Source organism: Rhipicephalus microplus, unplaced genomic scaffold (assembly GCF_043290135.1).
Source record: "Rhipicephalus microplus isolate Deutch F79 unplaced genomic scaffold, USDA_Rmic scaffold_21, whole genome shotgun sequence".
NCBI lineage: Eukaryota > Metazoa > Arthropoda > Arachnida > Ixodida > Ixodidae > Rhipicephalus > Rhipicephalus microplus.
Window position 1 is genome coordinate 200,161 of NW_027464594.1, and position 20,398 is coordinate 220,558.

At 45.2% G+C, this 20,398-nt stretch overlaps 1 protein-coding gene across 1 annotated transcript in view; it reads right to left on the bottom strand.

Moving 5' to 3' along the window:
- Positions 1 to 20,398, bottom strand: part of LOC142785365 (huntingtin-interacting protein 1-like) — a 123,068-nt gene that overhangs the window by 76,164 nt on the left and 26,506 nt on the right. The window contains exons 6-12 of the mRNA XM_075883840.1: positions 20,178 to 20,254; positions 18,111 to 18,172; positions 15,739 to 15,879; positions 13,711 to 13,768; positions 4,073 to 4,148; positions 2,647 to 2,799; positions 1,357 to 1,418 (exon numbers count right to left, since the gene is read on the bottom strand). Coding sequence (XP_075739955.1) covers positions 1,357 to 1,418; positions 2,647 to 2,799; positions 4,073 to 4,148; positions 13,711 to 13,768; positions 15,739 to 15,879; positions 18,111 to 18,172; positions 20,178 to 20,254 — 629 coding nt within the window. The remainder of the gene's footprint in view (positions 1 to 1,356; positions 1,419 to 2,646; positions 2,800 to 4,072; positions 4,149 to 13,710; positions 13,769 to 15,738; positions 15,880 to 18,110; positions 18,173 to 20,177; positions 20,255 to 20,398) is intronic.

Genomic DNA, 20,398 nt, shown 5'->3' on the forward strand with positions numbered 1-20,398 from the left:
GACGACATCCCGTGGGAAGGCTTCCTTCGGCATCGTTTTCCGCTTGAATATGATGAAGAGGGCAACTTTCTGCCGTCGGCCGTGCAGGAAAGCATAACGGTGAAGTGCCAATGCTCACTTCTGGTCGACAAAAGCTTCACGTCTTTTGCCCCGCGTTCACAAACAGTCATGGATGATGGCATGTCGAACCACACCGGCGTTTCGTCGGCGTTGCCGATCTGGCCTGGCATGTAGCCATGCTGCCGCCGGAGGCTGTTCACGTAGAGTTGAAACTCTATCAATTTGTCCTTGTACATCTTCGACACCTTCTGGCATATCAACGTGCGTCGTCGAAGGGCAAATCTCTTGCGCCGCAAGAAGCGACGAACCCAATAAATGAATCCCTTGAAGTCTTTCTTTGACAGACCAGCTTTATGGGCGAATGGGCGAGCTTGACGGCTTTTGATTGAATAAGCTCTGCATTCACTGGCAGGGATCTGGCACGGTACTCGCGGACGAAATCGGCCACTTTGTCCTCGAGTTCCAGGTGCAGAGCTCGGCGTCCACGAAATGACGTCTTCCTCGTGTTACACACCAACAGTTTGGATTTTTGGTTGCGCCAGTACCTGACGCTTTTCTCGGACACTCTAAACTGCTGCTGTGCTGTCATGGCGCCATTCGCTTTTGCGAATTCAATAACTTTTGTTTTAACATAGCGGTGAACTGGCCCCGCGTCCTGGTATTCATGGCTGCTTGCAGAGTAAGGTCGCCACTCGCTATGAACACTGAATGAACAAGAAAAGAAAAATGGCATCGGCAGAGAACGTCGGCCCAAAAAGGCGACGTCGATGCTGATGCCCAAAAAGCATACGACACTCCCTGTTGCCAGATGATCACTTAGTTTATGCCAAGGAACAGTATATAGGTCGAGGGGTGACTTTTTAGTGACATTTTTTGGAAAACATTTCGAGCTATATTCTGCACTATACGGAATATGCAAAGTGACGGGCATGGTGCGGCCGCAGCAAACTTGCAGACGGCAGAAAAGAATGTGTGGAACGCGCTTGTTGTTGTCATGATGTATAGTGGGTACCTTGCATCTGCTGTGTCGTGTCACGGTCTGCTGGAAGCCGCAAAAAACGGCTGTTTGGGAGGTTTGAGCAGTGTTGCCTGCTCCTTTTGAAGACGCAGAAAACAATAAACTCTTCAATTCTCTCAGACAACGTGCAGGGCTTTGCTTGTCTAGGCAGTTCGACAAGCAAAGTTTTACAGCCTCAATAGAATGCAGGCTAGACAGCCACACAAAGCATCGAAACTGTGCTCAATGCGCTGTGGCTTCCAAATTACACTTTAACGATACGTCTGTCCCCTACTTACTTTTCAGCCTCATCGCTTGTGGAGTTGTTCAGCTCAGCCCTGTCTCCTGCAGCACCAAACATCTGCAAGGGCAAGACAATGCATGTGCGACAGAGAATACTCAGTCGAAATAATGTGCTGTGGCATTTCCTTTCAAATTTATCAGTATGCAAGGCGTATGTAGTGCTGGTACACAATAGTTGTTTGAACTTAATCTGAGTACTCATTCTTTTTATGTGACTGTTCATTCACTTTTTGAGCACATAAGGTTACAAAATTTCTGCTGCAGCTGTACTTGTGCACACATTATCTGACAGTTTGTTTCAGTACGATCCTGTTAAATCACTCCTTGAATGTGCTATACACAACACAATACGGATTGAGCACAGTTACCGCACTCACGAGATTGTAAGTCTACCCATTTTGTCTTAATCTGAAATCTGAAGTTGGGAGGTCAACGTAGAATTGAAAACTAGTTTCAGTTATAAAATTTTTCTGAAGAGTATCCTCGCGTATTCCCATGAAGCTAACTTTTCTACACAGCCTTTAGGCCCTCCTGTGAAGCCACCTTACCACATCAAAATTCCGATTTTTTGTTTTTTTGAGATGTTGTAAAAAATCTTTTTTTAAAAAATGTGCTCGCACTCCTTTCTTTTTTTTTAGCCAAGATGTTTTCAGGAGGGGGGGGGGGAAGAGCCACTTACTACATTCGAGTAGACTAGCAGTCATGCAAATAAGGCACGAACTTTCAATTTCTACTGCACAGTAGATCAGTGCTTATCAAGAATGGCCGCTGATCTTGAGGTCACAGGTTTTATTGCTGCAGCAATGACAATCTTTAGAAAAGATGAAGTGCAAATGTGTTCATACGCATAGATTTATGTGTACATTAAAGGACCATAAGTAAACAAAATTATTAAATATGTAGACCCCAGTAAATATAACACCGGCACGTGAAACTCAGACAAATTTAAATCTAGTTCATTTTTGAAAATTAGTACAGTGCAGCTTGACCAATTCCCAATTAGTACAGTACAACCTAACAAGTTAATGAGTGCTACATGCAACCTAACCAGATAATGATTACTAAAGTGAGATCTAAGTATTTATTGATTACTACAGTACGACCTAACCAACACAGTGAGACCTAACTAGTCAATAGTTACTACTAAATTGCAACCTAACTAGTTAATGACTACTAAAGTGCCACTTAACCATTTCCTGATTACTAAAGTGCAACAATTACTAAACCTAACCAGCTAACGATTACCAAAGTGCAACTTTCTAAGTTGATCAGCGAGTGCCTCTCACCTGCTGCAACTTGTCTGGTGCTGGTGGCACAGATGTGTCCACCAGGGTAGCATCCACCGTTTCGTTCTCGGGTGTCTCATTCTGAGGTGGCAGCACCACCACGGGGCTTACGTGAGAGCTCAGGTCTGACGCTATCAGGAAGTTTGGCGGCTTCTGCAACGACCGAGGGAAAGAGTAAACACTGAGTCAGTACAGCAAGATGGACAAGTGCAGTGTTTCTTTTGTGATTAGCGCAAGTGTACCACTGAGCATACTTTAAGTTGAGCAGTCACGACTACATTTGAGGACAAGCCAAATGATAGACAAGCTGAAAAAATATCTAGGCACTGATAACCTGGCATGCCTATGGTGATGCAGCAAATACAATACACCATTTGAAACAGACTTGTACACGTTGAAGAAAAGGGTCAACTATTTACATGCATTTTTTTCAAAGATGCAGTCAACGACTGATTCGAATAACTACCCCAGAAAGCACGTAGTGGGCCTCACATCCAATGTTGTGATTATGCTGCGGCGATAACTCAAAAGTGAGTTCTCCATGAAGCCCTGCTCTTTGTCACTAGCAGTGCTGGTTCAATTACTACTCGGAAAACTTCTTGTAGGGCATTTATATGAGGGAGTGATTTCAGAGCAACATGGTCGCCTACTTTAACAGGCCCAACCATGATGCCACATGTGGTATAACTGTAGGCATGCCAGGGTAGTTCAAGTGCTCAAAACAGCGTTGCCCATTATACTGTATCATTCCATTGTAATGAATTTATTACTTGAAATCACAGTGACCATTACCAACCAAGAAAGACAATCAATAAATCAAAAGCTGAAAAAAGTTGTAGCTGGTTTCAGATTTAACTGCCCATTTTAACTACATACGAGTTCCCTATGACTGGCTACTTCCTGCATGTCTGATAAAATAAGGTATCGTACTTTGATGAGCGGAACGAAAGCTTTTCAATGCAAAAAATATATAAATAAAGCGAGATCACTAGTGAGCAACTACTAGCCAGTAACCACATGGTGCTCAGAAATGGCAAAAACCGTGGTGATGCAGCAAAATTTATACAAATTGGCCTCGACAATGTAACCCACAGAAGCCAGAGGTGGTATTGAAGAAGCTGCTGCATGGAACCGAGGTGAACCATTCCCCTCATACAACTAAACAAAACTCGCACAAACACTCAAATAAACTCCTACATCCCCCCCCCCCCCTCTTCACAATTCGCACAATGCTGAACACATAGGTCACTTGAAAGTAAGCATAACCTCTCCACAAGAGGTGTAAGGGCAATAAATCCATTCAGCATGAGACCATGCTAACTTGTGAAAAATACAATAAAATGAAAATGTGTAAGCAAAGAGTACGAAGCACCAGTATAAAGCGTACAGTGCCTTTCTTTCGATATCGAGTGCAAGATGCACTGACCTCTGGTAGGAGGGGAACCTGAATCAGGTGCTTGAAGTACTGCAGGTTCACAGAGTTCAGGTAGAACTGCTGCAACCTGAAACAAACATTAACGTCATCTAGAGCCTATACACAGGGCTACTCATGCCGTTCATAGCGACACAAGCGGCACTCAGACAGTGCACAGCATGCCACACGACCACTCGTACACACCGTGCATCAAGGACAGTTCTTGTCCCACAAAGAAAGCATAACAATGCCGTATGTAGCTGCTGTCAGGCGAGCTTAGTAGAAATGGTTGGCTGTTCACACTGCCTAGAATTGTCACAGCAGTGGAAGCATCATGAAAACGCAAAATCATACAGTCCCTAATGTAACATAACCTAAGGAACAACAGTGCAATTCTCAAGTGCCAGACAAAATGCTTAACATTCAATAGGGGTGCTTAAATATTCTAAATTTCGAATATTTTTTCTGATAGTGGTTGCCATTAAATATTGTTTGCACTTAAATTTTTACAATTCAAACTTCCAAAACACAAATGCACCCGTATGAATGAAAGTGACCCCTTCAGATCTCAAATATGCTTCACCTCACACACTCTCACATTGTGGTAACGCTGTCACTCAGGCTCCACTACAGTTGAATTTTTTAGATACAATGTCCGCCTAAAATGACCCTTTGAGATTTTTTTTCAGTAAGCTTCACCTCGTTATACTCTCGTATGGCGGCAACCGCCTTTCAACCGCCTCCCCCTCTCGCTACGGTCTATCTATTCAAAGACCGTCGTTTCATAGAAGGTGGCCCCTTCGTATTTTTCAAATTCTACACCTCATAACACACAAGCATTTTGGCAAAGCTGCCTTTCAAGCTCCACAACGGTCACAAATAATACTTATCGACTCAAAAGAACGCTTGTTCCAACATGCAGACGATAGACGTGGCAGATTTCGATGTGGCAGAAGTGGGGGTTCAATGCTGTTTCAGACATGAAATTTGGGCAGGAAGTCCAAAAAATCGGACACCAAAATTTTTAGCATCCCAAATTTCAAATGTTTTTGTATGTTGATGTAGACGAGACAGATCTGGAACTTTTAACACCAAGGATGCACGACTCTATCTGCCACATCAGTTGGGCTTCCAGAGAAGCTGTAAAAGGAGGAGAAACTGAGGAAATATCACCTTTGCCTTTCACGTGTAAAGTGTTCGCGGCAACACTTTGGTTGGGTTAAACCATGCATGTACTAATAGAACTCAGCCTCTGCATCGTCTCATTCTTGATAAGAAAACTATAAAATCCCACCCAGCCAGCGCATAAACTTGAAGAAAAGAAACACTTTCATGTTGCTATATCTCTGAAGAATATGCTTAGGAATCCTCTCCAACTTTATTTTTTCCCCAATGTCGCTTCAAACTGTTAGAAAAAATTTCAGGAATATTCGAGAAATATTGGGAAAAAATATTCGATGCGACTTGTGCCCAAAATTTTACTGTTGGCGCAGCTCTAATTAAAGATCCACTGAGGACACCAGTACGAGACAGTTCATTCCAATATGTATCACACACATGCTCTTCATGTTCTATAATTCAGGTACTGTGTGACAAGGCTAAAGCAGAGCTCCTCATACAACAGCACATATCTACAGCAAACTCCAATAAGCACAGGGATTTTCCTGCACTTCACCCTCGTCAAAGTACCCGTGCAGTGGTAAAAAAAATCAAGCATGGTTAGCAGCAGACCACAACATGAGCATGTACATTCTGATAAATTGAAAACAGTGAAGGCAGACCAAAATTTTATAACCCAAGAACAGACATAGTGCATGCCCTTATTTGTATTTTTAGACTTAATTAAGAGACTTTCGCTACAAGCATTACAAATACTTAAACGACCTTCCGGATGCACAACACCACCAACTCCACTGCCTGCTCAGGGGTGCCACTGGTGTGCAGCTGCCCTTATTTACCAAAGCCAAGGCTCAAAGACACTGTATGATTCCCAATCAGTTGTTATCGAATGACTGTAACAAGCTGTCTTCATCAGATAGTATACACATGTAGTATTCCTATCAGTTACTATGTTGTATTAGTAATCACTTCGGAATAAAATGTTCGTTCCACTGTTCTATGTGAAGCTGCAATGGCCGCCGGACAGCAGAAGTTTGAAGAATCCACCAGAAATGGGTAGTAACCCTAAGACATCTTTCAAACAAATGGTGATTATGATTTTCCATGAGACCTATAAATTATAGGGTTGCGAAATCTTCTGTAAGCCTCTCTGCTGCAGAAAAAAGGGACCTTCTTCCTCTTCTAACCACTACCACCACAACCATCTTCCCTTACACAGTTGTGAGGCATTCGACCTGTCTGCTTTATTTCATAAAATTGACCACGTGTGTGACGATGCTGCCCTATCTTTGCCCCATCTGCTTTAGTTCCATGAATACTACTAACACCTTCTGCTTACTAAATTCGGTTAATGTTGCCAGCAATTCCAAACTTTTGTGTTTCTGGGGAAGTCATGTGTACCGTATAAACCGGAATATAAGTCGAGATATTTTCAATTAAATAATGAGCTAATGTCGCCCCTCGTCTAATATAGTGGCGTCTAGCCGACAGTGCGCCGCTGTCTGGCAAAATGTGGCTTCCATGAGCTTGAGAAGCCGGACGCGGCCATATCTGCATCCAAATCCAATAGCAGGTTGTTTTTTTTTCTCTCTCGTCTGTTTTTTTTGTGTTCGTGATTTGCCTCTGATATGTTTTAAGTTTTCGCTCCGCTTGACATTGCATTTCATTTTTAGTGATCTTTTTTTCGTTCACTGAATATGAGCAGCGGTACGTGAAGGCAGTACTCAACTGCACTTAAACTAGATGTTGCTTAGTTTGCAGAAGCGAACGGGAATATGGCTGCTCAGCGCTGCTTTGGTGTATATATATATAAAAAATGTGCGCTATTGGAGGGTGCAGAACGGGAAGCTGCAGATGTGCGATCCTCGGAAAATTCCATTTCGTGGGCGAAGTGCGGTTCATCCGCAGTTGGAGGATACACTAGAAAACTTTGTGCGGGAAGTTCGTGTGTGCTCGCTACCAGTGACCGTGGATACCATTAGCAAGAAAGCTGTGGAACTCCCTCGAGAAGCTGGGCTCACGAGAGAAGAGTTTCGTGCACCAAGATCGGGTGCATCGATTCATAAAACGCAAAAGATTTTCTCTCCGGCGGCACACATCCATCTGTCAGAAGTTGCCAGAGGAATTCGAGGACAAGCTTATAAACTTGCAGGGCTTCGTGAACCGGCTTCGGGAGCAGAAGGACTACATGATGGGGCAGATTGACAATGCCGTTAAGACCCCCATGTGGTTTGACATGCCTTAATCGACCATGATTATGCAGCGTGGTGCCAAGGATATGAAGTTGTTGTCCACTGGCAACGAGCACTCGCGCTTCACCGTCATGCTGGAATGCATAGCAGATGTTAGAAAGCTTCCGCCCTTTATCATTTTCAAATGTAAGACAATGCCGAAGGAAGTGTTCCCGCCCGGTGTTGTCATTTGTGTCAACAAAAAGGGATACATGGACGAGGCCATGATGCTCGAACGGATACGAGTAGTCTGGAAACCTCGGCCAGGTGCACTGCTGCGTTTTTGCAGAATCCTGGTGTTAGATGTGTTTCATGATCACTTAACCGACGCTGTGAAGCACGCACTGGGCGACGGAAAAACGGACCTCGCCATGATACCAGGTTGTACGACGTCCACCTTCCAACCGCTCGACGTTGTGCTGGACAAGCCCTTTAAGGACCGAGTGCAGCTTTAGTACCAAAATTGGATGTCCGGTGACAACCCAAAGACACCGACGAACAAGAAGGGATACATGGACGAATGCGACTGTTTGTGGGTGGGTGCTTTCCGCCTGGCGTTCCTTGCCAGATTCCATGGTGGAAATTGCTTTCAATAAATATTCCATCCGCAACTCGCTATATGGCACGAAAGACAACGCACTGTGGGGGGCTGCCAACGACAAACTCTCGTCTTCAGAAGACAGTGGTGCTTCGTCTGAAGAATAGGAACAGTTGCAATGGTGGTTGAGGGGAGCTCCGACTATTGGGGTGCAGTGCGCCTAATTTTCAAATAAATGTCACTCGGCAGTTCTGGGTTGTTTTCCTTTTTTTTTTTTAGGTAACCTGAACTTGGGGGGGGGGGGGGGGGGGGTCGACCTATATTCCCACTCAACCTATAGCCCTGTTTATACGTGCTATCGTTCTTTTTCTTTTTTTCTTTGCGTCAAACAAATCTTACGGTCCTGGAAGTATTCGCTAAAAGCATTAAAAAATTTTGTGCACCATAACCATAGTATGATAATATGGTAGTGGTATATGGTAGCAGGAGACAATGAATTAGTTTGGACAATGGGGCTCTTAATGTGCGTTTAACTTCAATAAGCACAGAGGTTTTCTTGCACTTCGCTATCGTCAAAGTACCCGTGCAGTGGCCAAATATCAAGCATGGTTTGCAGCAGAATGTTGTAGTCATTGAGCCATTCCACAGAGTCATTATTATGTGCTCCTGTGAATTCTTGTAATCAAGTACACTCAAACCTTGATATAACAAATTCGTATATAACGAAATATCGGTTCATAATCATCATCAGCCTGACTACGTCCACTGCAGGACAAAGGCCTCTCCCTTGTTCTGCCAGTCAACTCGGTCCTGTGCTTGCAGTTGCCAATTTATACCAGCAAACTTCTCAACCTCATCTGCCCACCTAACCTTCTGTCTCCCCTGTTATGCCAGCGAGTCCTCGTCAAACGTCCGTGCCTCTGAAAAAGGCAATCTGGGTCAAGGCCAGCCCGCAGTCTGCCTGGCGCGATCAACTCGACGGTGTGAACACGCGCGGCGCCCCTCTGGCCCACGTGCATTGAGTCAGCTGCGCACGTGACAGCGAGCCGGCGTCCTCGTGTCTGGTGGTCTGACGCATGGCGCGGCAACCCCATTGGGGGAATCTGCCCCGACGACCAGCGGCGCTTCTGATTGGACATTTTGGTTGGACCCGGTGTAAATAGAAGAAGCCCTGCGGCGTGTCGCGATCGGCAGTCCTACGAGAGAGGAGTCCCCATGTCGGAGAGCCGACATGTGTGTGAGTCAGCGGTCTTAGGCGAAAAGTTGACCTATGTATTAGAGAGGAGAGCTCGGCTCTTCGAGTCTCTGTCGGCCCCAGTGCCGAAATTGTAACGCCTCTGTATATATGCTGTACATAAACCTTGTTTAACTCACCGTCGTCTCGTCCGCTCGTCTTATCAGCTCTGCGCAGAAGCAGTCGCGGGCTGAGAAACATACGCTACCAAACGGCTGGTGACCTTCCCGGCGGAGTTGAAAGCAGTGGCGCCTTCGGGGCCGTGTCGGCGTCGCCGGCTTTCGCAACAGTGGTGGCTTCGGCGGGATCGGTCCGTCGTGCGCAACAGTGGTTGGCAGCTGCGGGATCGGCCGGCGTCAGCGACATCGATGCGGTGAGTGCCTGATGTTTTCCCCTCAGTTCACCAGACTACTCAAGCTCAGGTTCTAGTAGTTTAGAGAAGGGCTGTGCGAAGCATTAGAGTGAGCTTTGATCGTTTCAAGCAAAGTTGGAAGTGCTTTGAAACCAAAGTTAATGCGGAGGGGGTAAACACGGGAGTGTGAAAAATTGCTTGCGCGTCTTGCTAGTAGGCTTATAGTGGGTACGGCAAGTAGATTCTTAACAGGGGCAAACAGCAAGAGGCTAGTGTGAACGATGGAGAACCTTAAAGTGAAGGAACTCATCGAAATTTGTGAGGAACTCGGCATTACTTTGGGCCGTGCGAAACGAAAGCAAGCGATCCTTGAGATCATGAAGGATGAGGGAGTGTCGGCTGAGGAAGTCGATGAGGCCTGGGAGGATATTAAAGCACGCCGTGAGGAGGCTGAAAGGCGAGAGGTAGAAGCTCGCGAAGAAGCTGAAAGGCGCGAAGCTCGCGAAGAAGCTGAAAGGCGCGAACGTCGCGAGGAGGCCGAGAGACAGGAGCGTCTCGAGTTGAAACGACTAGAATTGGCAATCCTACAGTGTTCGCAGGCGCCTAGCGTAGCTTCTCCAACAGTTCAGGTCAGCGGTTTTAGAATTCGGGACCAACTGCCACCGTTCGTAGTAGGCGAGGACATGGCGAAGTATCTCGTCAAGTTTGAACACGTCTGTGAGCGAAACGCTTTGGAGCGGTCTCTTTGGGCGCAGAACCTGTTGGCTCTTCTTCCCGGCGAAGTGTCCGACGCATTAACTTGCTTGTCTAGGGAAGCGTTTGAGAGCTATGACGAGGTTAAGGAAGTGCTCTTGAGACGTTATAAGTTGTCACCCGAGGCTTTCAGGCAACGGTTCCGGTATGCTGAAAGGGGAATGAGTCACACGTTGACTTCGCATTTCGTCTTAAGGCCGATTTAATTGAATGGCTCAAGGGCGAAGGTGTTTATGACGACCGCGATAGAGTGGTGGAATGCGTTGCATTGGAGCAATTCTACCGCTGCATCGAGGATAATGTCAGGCTTTGGCTGCAGGACAGACTTGGTGAAGTACAGTTAAACAAAGCAGCTGAGTTAGCTGAGGAGTATTATACTCGCCGAAAGTTGCATAGCAGGGCCGTGCGCGTTGAAAAGGATGAAAGGAAAGAGGGCTTTTCAAGGAAACCTGATCAACGGAAACCCGTTCCGCACCGTAATTTCAAGAAGGACCAGTCTCTTACGAATGACAGTGTAGGGGAAGGGCAAACAGAAGCGGAGAAATCGAGTGAGGTTTCTACCACACAGGCATTTGAATCGGAAAACAAACGGAAGCCGCTAATCTGCTAGAACTGTAAAAAGGAAGGGCACATCGCGAGAAACTGTCAGGAAAAGTTTGCCTTCGCAACGATCCGAGAATCAGAAAAAAACGTTCGGTTGTTGAAGCCGTATCTCCAAGAAATCAGGGTGAATGAGAAAACGTGCCGAGCACTTAGAGACTCAGCGGCAACCATGGACGTTGTCCATCCTTCATTGGTGTCTCCGGATGACTTCACAGGAGAATGCGCGTGGATCAGGCAGGTCGCCGAGGAGCAGAGTTATGAGGTGCAAGTAGGAAGGCGGCAGAACAAAATTTACAACTTGATGAAACCCAATGTTCAACATCAAGCGGTCGTAAATCAGCTGTTGAAGGCTTCAGAGGAAGAGGAAGCAGAAAATTTAAGTTCTAGTGAGGTGATCGAAGGGGGATCGAAAGTAATCCGGGAGCAGATAAACCTAGAGCCTAGCTTAAGTGAAGGAGGACCTGAGAAAGAGGACCTGAGAAAGATTGGTTCCGAGTTTGGGTATGTGTTGTCGGACCGTCCCGGAGACACGACGGTGATCGAACACGATATCGAGCTAAGCGGTGAGGAGTCAATCAGTAGCAAGCCGTATCGTTGTTCCCCTGTGCAACGTCGAAAGTGTGAGCCGCTCTTGGTGCCGCATAGGTATCGTCGCCTAAAAGTGGCCGGTTACTGAAGTGGAGCATGTTGCTCCACAGCGCAACTTTGACGTTCGCTATCAAAAAAAAAAAAAAAGGAAAGGTAAACGTTAATGCAGGTGCATTGAGCAGTGCGTTTAGTTAGTACCTTCTCAACCTTTCGGTTTCTGGCTGGCGGTTCGGGGCAAAATTTTGACCTCATCACGACCTGGGCTGAGCGCTCTCGTTCAGAGTGATCTCAAGGGGCCAACTTTATGTGGTATTCTAATCCGTTACGTTGTTGTACGTGGGAAAAAAATTGAGTTGTCATTTTAAGAGTCTTGTGTCCCACATGTGCCTCTTGATGTAGAAGGAACAAAATTCCGATAGACACGTAGATAGGTATATGTTGTGCTATACTCTGTCTGGTGTTCTGTCGGGTGACCGAGGGCACTTGCTTGTGTCGTGTGTTGTCTGTTGTCGATCCGTTCTTGGCAAGTTGCAGAACCATCGACAAGGGCTGAAACCGAAGATGGTCAGAAGAGACGAGTGAAGCTGGTCGACAAGTTGTGGCGACAAGCCAGTGGAGCTGGGATCCGTCGTCAAAAATGGGACGTGTTCCCGGAACAGTCTGGAGCTGTATTCTCCCCATGGCCCTGGAGGCGAACCTGGAGGGACCTGGCGAACGAGCGCACCTGACATCCGAGCCCCGTGGAAGCAGCTCGTCTTTCCGGTGCATTGTCTGGCGGCGGGGGTGCTGTTATGCCAGCGAGTCCTCGTCAAACGTCCGTGCCTCTGAAAAAGGCAATCTGGGTCAAGGCCAGCCCGCAGTCTGCCTGGCGCGATCAACTCGACGGTGTGAACACGCGCGGCGCCCCTCTGGCCCACGTGCATTGAGTCAGCTGCACTCGTGACAGCGAGCCGGCGTCCTCGTGTCTGGTGGTCTGACACATGGCGCGGCAACCCCATTGGGGGAATCTGCCCTGACGACCAGCGGCGCTTCTGATTGGACATTTTGGTTGGACCCGGTGTAAATAAAAGAAGCCCTGCGGCGTGTCGCGATCGGCAGTCTTACGAGAGAGGAGTCCCCATGTCGGAGAGCCGACATGTGTGTGAGTCAGCGGTCTTAGGCGAAAAGTTGACCTATGTATTAGAGAGGAGAGCTCGGCTCTTCGAGTCTCTGTCGGCCCCAGTGCCGAAATTGTAACGCCTCTGTATATATGCTGTACATAAACCTTGTTTAACTCACCGTCGTCTCGTCCGCTCGTCTTATCAGCTCTGCGCAGAAGCAGTCGCGGGCTGAGAAACATACGCTACCAAACGGCTGGTGACCTTCCCGGCGGAGTTGAAAGCAGTGGCGCCTTCGGGGCCGTGTCGGCGTCGCCGGCTTTCGCAACAGTGGTAGCTTCGGCGGGATAGGCCCGTCGTTCGCAACACCCCCTAACCCGCTTGCCTTCTCTGGGAATCCAGTTAGTTACCCTTAATGACCAGCGGTTATCCTGTGTACGCGCTACACGACCGGCTCATGTCCATTTCCTCTTCTTGATTTTAACTGCGATATCCTTAACCCCCGTTTGTTCTCCAATCCACTCACTGAAATATCGGTTATAACGAAGCAAATGAAAAATAGTCTTGCAATAGATTTAGTGGTAAGAATAAATCTTTATAGCAAATTTTTGGATATAACGAACTTATTTTCATGTAAGATGCAAGTTTGTTATAATGAGGTTCGAGTGTAGTCAGCTCGAGGCTCTGCAGAACAAGAACTGGCAAGTAGCGTCACCAGTTGAGAAGGTGTTCAGCACAAAAATAAAAAGTCGGCATATCATCAAAGTGTTACCGCATTGCCTAATGTTATTCAAACCACGCAACAGGTGAGAGTTCTAGCAAGCTTATGTAAATTGGGCCTTTTGCAAGAGGCCCATGACTTCCAGGTTTTCGATCAGACTAGTTTCGGTGAAAATCAATAACCATAAGTACTTTTTTACAATCTACTGCTGTGGGCAGCAGGTAAGTGTGGACAAAAACACATTCAGTGTAAGAACAGTAAACTTATGCAGTGTAACTTAACAGTGGTGACATTTGGGGCACTTAATTCCACCCTGCAATCGTCCAGAGGAAGAATTACAATATGAATAAGGCAGTTTTTCCAAATGCAGGCTTCATACAATGATGATAAAAAGACAGGAAAAATATACTCAACAGTTTGAACTGCTTGAGAAAGCGCTCTCTGTGGCCGAGGAGGGTATCACCTGGCAGGGCTGCAGGCACGGCCATCACCGCAGAAGGACAAGGTGTAAGAGAAAAGAAAAAACAATGAGTCCCAACGCACTTTCATCTAGTGCACTCAACTACAGTGCAGTCCACTTATAACGATATCGAGAAAACCTAAAAATATGATCGTTATAACCGGTGATCGTTATATCTGGACTGCCACCAAAAAATCGTCGCCGGACGTACCTTTTGTAGCTCCCGGCTTCATTTCGCTATTTTCTCCAATTAATAAATATTGCAGATAGTAGGATGTCAAAACAAGACTTTATTTCTTACTCCGAAGAACGCATCACGGGTTCGCTGAGGAAGAGAGACTGACCGACGGCGGGGTGGGAGCAGTGGGAGGAAGAAAGCACAGCCAGAGGTACACAGCCGGAATGCCAACGAGGCCCCGCCCCGATGCCGCCGCGCCGCTTTGCTTTTCGCTTTTTTTATTTTCTCTCTCTTTCCCGCTTACGTTCGGCAAGCTACGAGTAGCTTGCCGGCTTGCCGTTGTAGAAGGCGGGGAGCCGCGGAGCGCGGCGCTTTGCTTTTTGCATTTTTTTTTAAATTTCTCTCAGCCTCTCCGCGGTCGACGCGCGGCGAGGCGCAAAACGTGACACAGCTGGCGCCATCTGTAGCGCGTCGCGCCAACTCGCGATGCTCTCCTCGGCTTTTTGAACAGCCGGGACGCGCTGCCGTGGCGTGTTGCAGTGGCGGCAGATACGTACTCGCCTACGCTAACTATTCGTCTTGTCTCGGCATAGTTCGTTTCAGAGGAACTTATCAATCTAAACGTTACGATTATTCTGAATGAAACATGCCGTCCACGGCAAACTTTTCATCGTTGTATCCGATATGCGGTGGATAACATATCGTTATATATGGTTTTTTTCCCCATAGCCCCAATGCATGAAATGAGACTGTTAAGTCGACCCATCGTTATAACCGATATATTGTTATATGTGGTATCGTTATAAGTGGACTGCACTGTAGTGCATTAGAGGATATTCACTATCCATGCAGCCACAAAGCCACCAGTTTCAATGCGACAGTGTTAAGGAGCTTGTTTCGCAGAAACCCTGGTGTAAAAAATCCAGGGTTGGTGTCGGCAATGTCCGTGTCTTTGGTTCTGAGTGAAAAAGCAGCATTGGCCATGAACAAGAATTCAAGGTGGGTGTGAAGATAGGAGCGGGAGGCCATTTGCACTTTGGCTTTCATTACAGTTATCTTAATTTTAATTGTCAACGACAACCTTCCTTCTTGTGCCTGCCCTAAGTAGATGTTTCCACAGGATATCATGCTACAATAAATCAATGAATGTATCAATGAATGAATCAATCAAAAGCTTTTTTTCGAAGTCAACACATACAAAATAACAACTGCTGTTGTTTTTATATACTGATACCATTATGTGATTATGACGCTTGCCATGGTAGATGCGATGTGGGCTTGTTGGTAGCTCATCTTAAATAAGTTTCCATGTAGTGGACGTAAACAACAGGAAGAAATGAAGGCACATGTAGACAGACAGAGCGCTAACTTCCAACATAGTTTATTCCAAGAAACCAGAGAACATAGACAGGAAGAAATGAAGGCACATGTAGACAGACAGAGCGTCAACTTCCAACATAGTTTATTCCAAGAAACCGGAGAACATGTTCTCTGGTTTCTTGGAAAACTTAGTTGGAAGTTAGCGCTCTGTCTGTCTACACATGCCTTCATTTCTTTCTGTTGTTTACGTGCGCTAAAAAAAAAACTTACTGAAGATTGACATGGTTACTGAAGATTGACTCTGGAAATTTTGACTGTTTGGTGTTCATCAACCACGCACCAAAACCTAAACACAAGGGCCTTGAGCGTTTCGGCTCCATTGAAGCGCGACTGTCGCAGCCGGGATTCAGTCCCGTGGCCTTTGGATCAGCGTTTGAGCACTATAACCACTAGGCCACCATGGCGGGTGAAAGCCGACACATACCAGCGTGCAGCTTGAAGAGGACCTTGACCGTGTAGTCGTACAGCTGGCTCGAGTCCTGGATGCAGGGGATCAGAGGTGCAAGGCGGCACTGGCCCGAGTTGGTCATGGAGTTGGAGCGTGCCATGTCCAGGGAGCCAAACACTGCATGGGCGGAGGGACGCAAAGTAAAAGAAACTGTGGCTCGGAATTGTCAAGAAACATTCACAAGGCTCGAAGAATCACAGCTGGCCAACTTCCAACCTTCATCTCCAAAGACAATTAGACAGCTGTCGCTCTTAACATAACAAACAGTAACTGCGTCATGTCGAAGCATATGCACAGACTGGCAAATGGCCATCAACAAAAATAAAACTGTCGCAATGTTAATTAGTCGCAAAAAGCAACCTATAACATTTCCTTACTGTTTTGATAATGAACCTCTGGAAGTAGTAACTAACTATAAGTATCTGGGAGTCATCATCTGTCACAATCTTAAATGCACAATCTTAAATGTCACAATCTGTCACAATTTTAAATGTCACAATCTTAAATGACCGCATACATGGAAAGGCGATGAAAAAACTCGAATACTTAAGGAGGCGTTTGAGTAAGTCCTCTTCAGAAGTTAAGATATTAGCCTATAAAACATTTATTCGGCCACTCCTGAAATACTGTGCCACTGTTTGGGATCCACAGACAAAAAGAAAAGTTTCAATAATGGAAAAAATACAGAGGAAATCAGCTAGGTTAATCTTTAATAAATACAGCTAGGAGGCATCAGTCACATCTCTTCTAGGAATGGCTGAGCCCGAAAAATTTGCAAATCGGCAATACCGCAAACGAATGAAACTATTTTACCTTCCTTATCAAGGACAGTTAGGTATAAAAAAGGATACATATCTAAAAGACTCCCACCTGCAGCCTACTCTGTCCCTTCATAATAAAAAAAGTAACTGAGTTCTCTAGTCACACCAACATGTTCCAGTATTCCTTTTGCCGAGAACTGCAACCAATTGGAATTTTCTCTCCTCAGCTGTGGTGGAATGCCCATCGCTATCTGCTATCAATCTATCTACAGGCCCATTAGTCCATAAGACATAGCTCTGACATAGTTTTACATGAACCCTGACGGTCTTTTTCTTCTATATGTTTACGTATTCATGTTTTCACTAGTTATTTAAATATCTTGCTGCTTTGTTTGTACGAATTCGTTGTATTCTTCTTCTTTTGTAGTTATTATAGCTTCTATGTCTCGTATGTGTTTACTGTAACCATTTTTTTTGTATTCACTTGTACCCACTCCTGCCAAGAACTTGATTTGATTGATTTTGTGGGGTTTAACGTCCCAAAACGACCATATGATTATGAGAGACGCCGTAGTGGAGGGCTCCAGAAGTTTTGACCACCTGGGGTTCTTTAACGTGCACCCCCCTGCCTAGAACTGAAGATCAGATCGGCAGTACTGTAATAAATAAATAAATAAGTATCCTTTGCAAATGCCTCCAGCAGACTCATCAGGACAGCCAGTTTAGGGACAGGAGAAAAAAGTTCTCACATACACCAAGCATGCACATTTACACCAACTGTGCAGTCACCTGGTGAAGTCACCACCTGACATAAGGTTAGTTACAGAGTCTGTGTGCCAAAGTTGCACTTATGTCAGGTTCAAGACGCCTCTCTGGATGCAGCGATACAATGACCCATATGGTACCTTAAAGCCCAATTCCAAAAACATGTGAAATATGTTGCGTTTTATCATGGCATGCATTTCAAATTTTAAGTCAGCAGAAGCAAATGAAAGTACTACAAGATTATCACTTTGTGGTTCATAGCTCCTGCATACATTTAATTAAAAAAAAATGCAACTCTATATCTGACATGGCCAGGTGCGTAGCAGTATTATTAAAATGACACATGCTCGTTTTGTATTCAATCGTTACATGTTATGTCATTGGTTTTATTATTGAGTGCATATATGGCACATGTGATAGAAATAAACATTCAGCTGCAAGTTAGCTTGTGCATGTGTCTTCTCAGTCCCCGTTGCATCGCACTACTTTGTGTAAATTATCAATCCTAACCAACTAGCCTAACAACGTGCCCTAGCACATTTTCAGTGTTCCAGATTCCGTCAAAGTGTCAAAGCCACATCTTTGTAATCTCTGTACAATAGACGTTTGCCAATGTTGCCTCGATAAAGCAAGAACACTTGATTTGCGAATTATTGCCACCATTCATTAGTAGTCCTTTTGCGTAATGCAAATCTCTTGTGCACTAAAAAAAAATGCAATCTTTTTGTACGACACATCGAATTACGGTTATGGCCACTGCAGTCTTAACAGTGTTACGTTGCTATGGACTCAATATTGTGTGTAATGAAACATTCCACACACCTGCCTGCTGAAGAGCCAGGATCTCATCCATGTAGTCAAACATCTCGCACGTCAGTTGAAAGCTGGTAGGAAAAAAAAAAAGCAAAGTCAGACCATATGTCAATTGCAATTACCAGTCCATTTCAAGGTCCTTAGCAAGAACTTCTATCACCAATAATAATACCCCATTTTCTACACAAAAACTTGCTCTGTACCTTACTTAGAAAAGGCTTCCATATTTCACACTGCCAAGTACCACATGGCGACAGCAAGCATTATTCCAGTTGTGTGTTTGTCAGGTGCTCTGTATTTTTCATTATTACTTAAGCTCAATTCATCATGTCTCCACCATGTGCCCTTAATTGCTGTACTACCTCCAGTAATCACAGCCATAATATGCATACTACTCCTGAAACATACAGCTGATCAATTAGCTAAAAAATGCCATTTTATAGTGGCTTCCAAGGACAATCAGTACCATGTGGCACTGTCTTCTGTATTTAAAAAACAGCAATACAAACACAGTATTATAGACCGCAAACACTATGACCATTTAGTGCAAACCAACAGTGCACAAAAGGGGAGCTGCACAGAATTGAGTTTCAATACAATAAATAAAAAGTACAAACTTATTTTTTCACAAGAATTTCACAATGTATGATGATTTTCTGCATACACCAGAATTACTTGCCTGTAGCCTGCTTATTACTATTTCATATGGATGCACAGAAAACACGACACAAAATTTGAGGGTTCTAGAGGGGCACAACACCTGCCTGCTTCATAATGATGTAAAAGTAGTGCAAAAGGATGAAGACAATAAAGTGAACACCACAAGCGCTTACTCACAACTCGAAGCTTCATTGCCTGAACAGAAAATATATGTCTAAACTTGACCCTGGACTAAGTAATTCCCGCACATGCACATCATGGGCAAGGCAAAAGGCAAAAACCAGAACAAGAACACACCTCCACCACCCAGCCCACAAGCGGCTATCCCCTTTCCTTGAGTAGTATAACTTCCTATAAGGCCAAACAAGGATTACTAATGCAAATTATGAATCAGTACCAACTAGCCAACTTCTCCCTTTTGCTTCACCTGACTGCTTCTTTGGGAAGGGGGGAAAAATGACGTTCCTGCTTATTTTGGTACATAAAGATACAAAAATTAAAAGGTTTGACAAGGCAGCCCTTACAGCAACATCTGCATCTATGTAGGCTATTTAGACGACAACTGTGAAAACTACTAAGAGTGCTGCTGAATACTTAACAGGTGGCCATACTGGTCTGATCGTGCTTGCATACTTTGCATAGCCATGAACGCACAATACAATGCCTGAACATGTTTGTCGAAACACCTGTAATGGAAATGTAACCCAGTGATCATTAAAGGGGTACTGACCCAAAATTCGTGGTTGAGATAGCGTGCGGAATTGATTCCCACGAACAGGCATATATTATCTACAAAATATGAACAGCAAACCTGGCTTAGAAAATACTTTAAATTAATTTTCCAATTTGCGTTAGTGATCGACTCCCTCGCGCTATTGACACCCTCAAAAGCTGACCCTTGGTGACCCTCCTGCTTCCCTATGTGACCCCGCTAAAACAAGTTGTGATCCCGTCATAGGTGTCATATTTCTTTCATAATGTTCGCACTATCAGACAGCTGCCCGCACGTCCCTGACCATGGCCCACGCGTTGAAAGTTTTGTGTTTGGCGATGCTGCTGTTTCGTTTCCTGTTCGAAAGGACTTCTTGGTGCGAACCGTGCGGAAGTGCGTTGCAGTTCTGTGTGCTGTCTTCGCTGAAAGTTGCACACGCTGGGTGGTGATAGTTGCACTAAACCGCTTGTTGCTTTTGGACCTCTCTCAAACCGAAACTGAGACTGGTCGGTAATGAGGAGCCTGTAATCAATTATCTGCCGTACACTGCAGCAAACGATGTGCTCAAAACAGCACATAGGCCTCCAGCAACACATTGTAGCAAAAAACACGAGGCCAACATTGTTATGTCAGTACACATTTAGGAAGAAAAACAAAAGCAGCCCGAAATCCTAATGTATGCAGTGCATGATAAAGTGACTCACAAAACATTGACATCCCCTTCACCTATGTCATCCAAGGCTTCATCTGTTACGGTTAAGTTGCCAGGAAACTTGGGATTCTGCGTGGAGAAAAAAGAACCAAAAAGACTGACATGTGCACTAGAAAGCCAAATTATCAAACCTTGTTGAAAATAGGCGCAAAATTCTAAAAGATCAAAGAAACATACTACAAGCAAACTACACGACAATGTTGACAATGCACC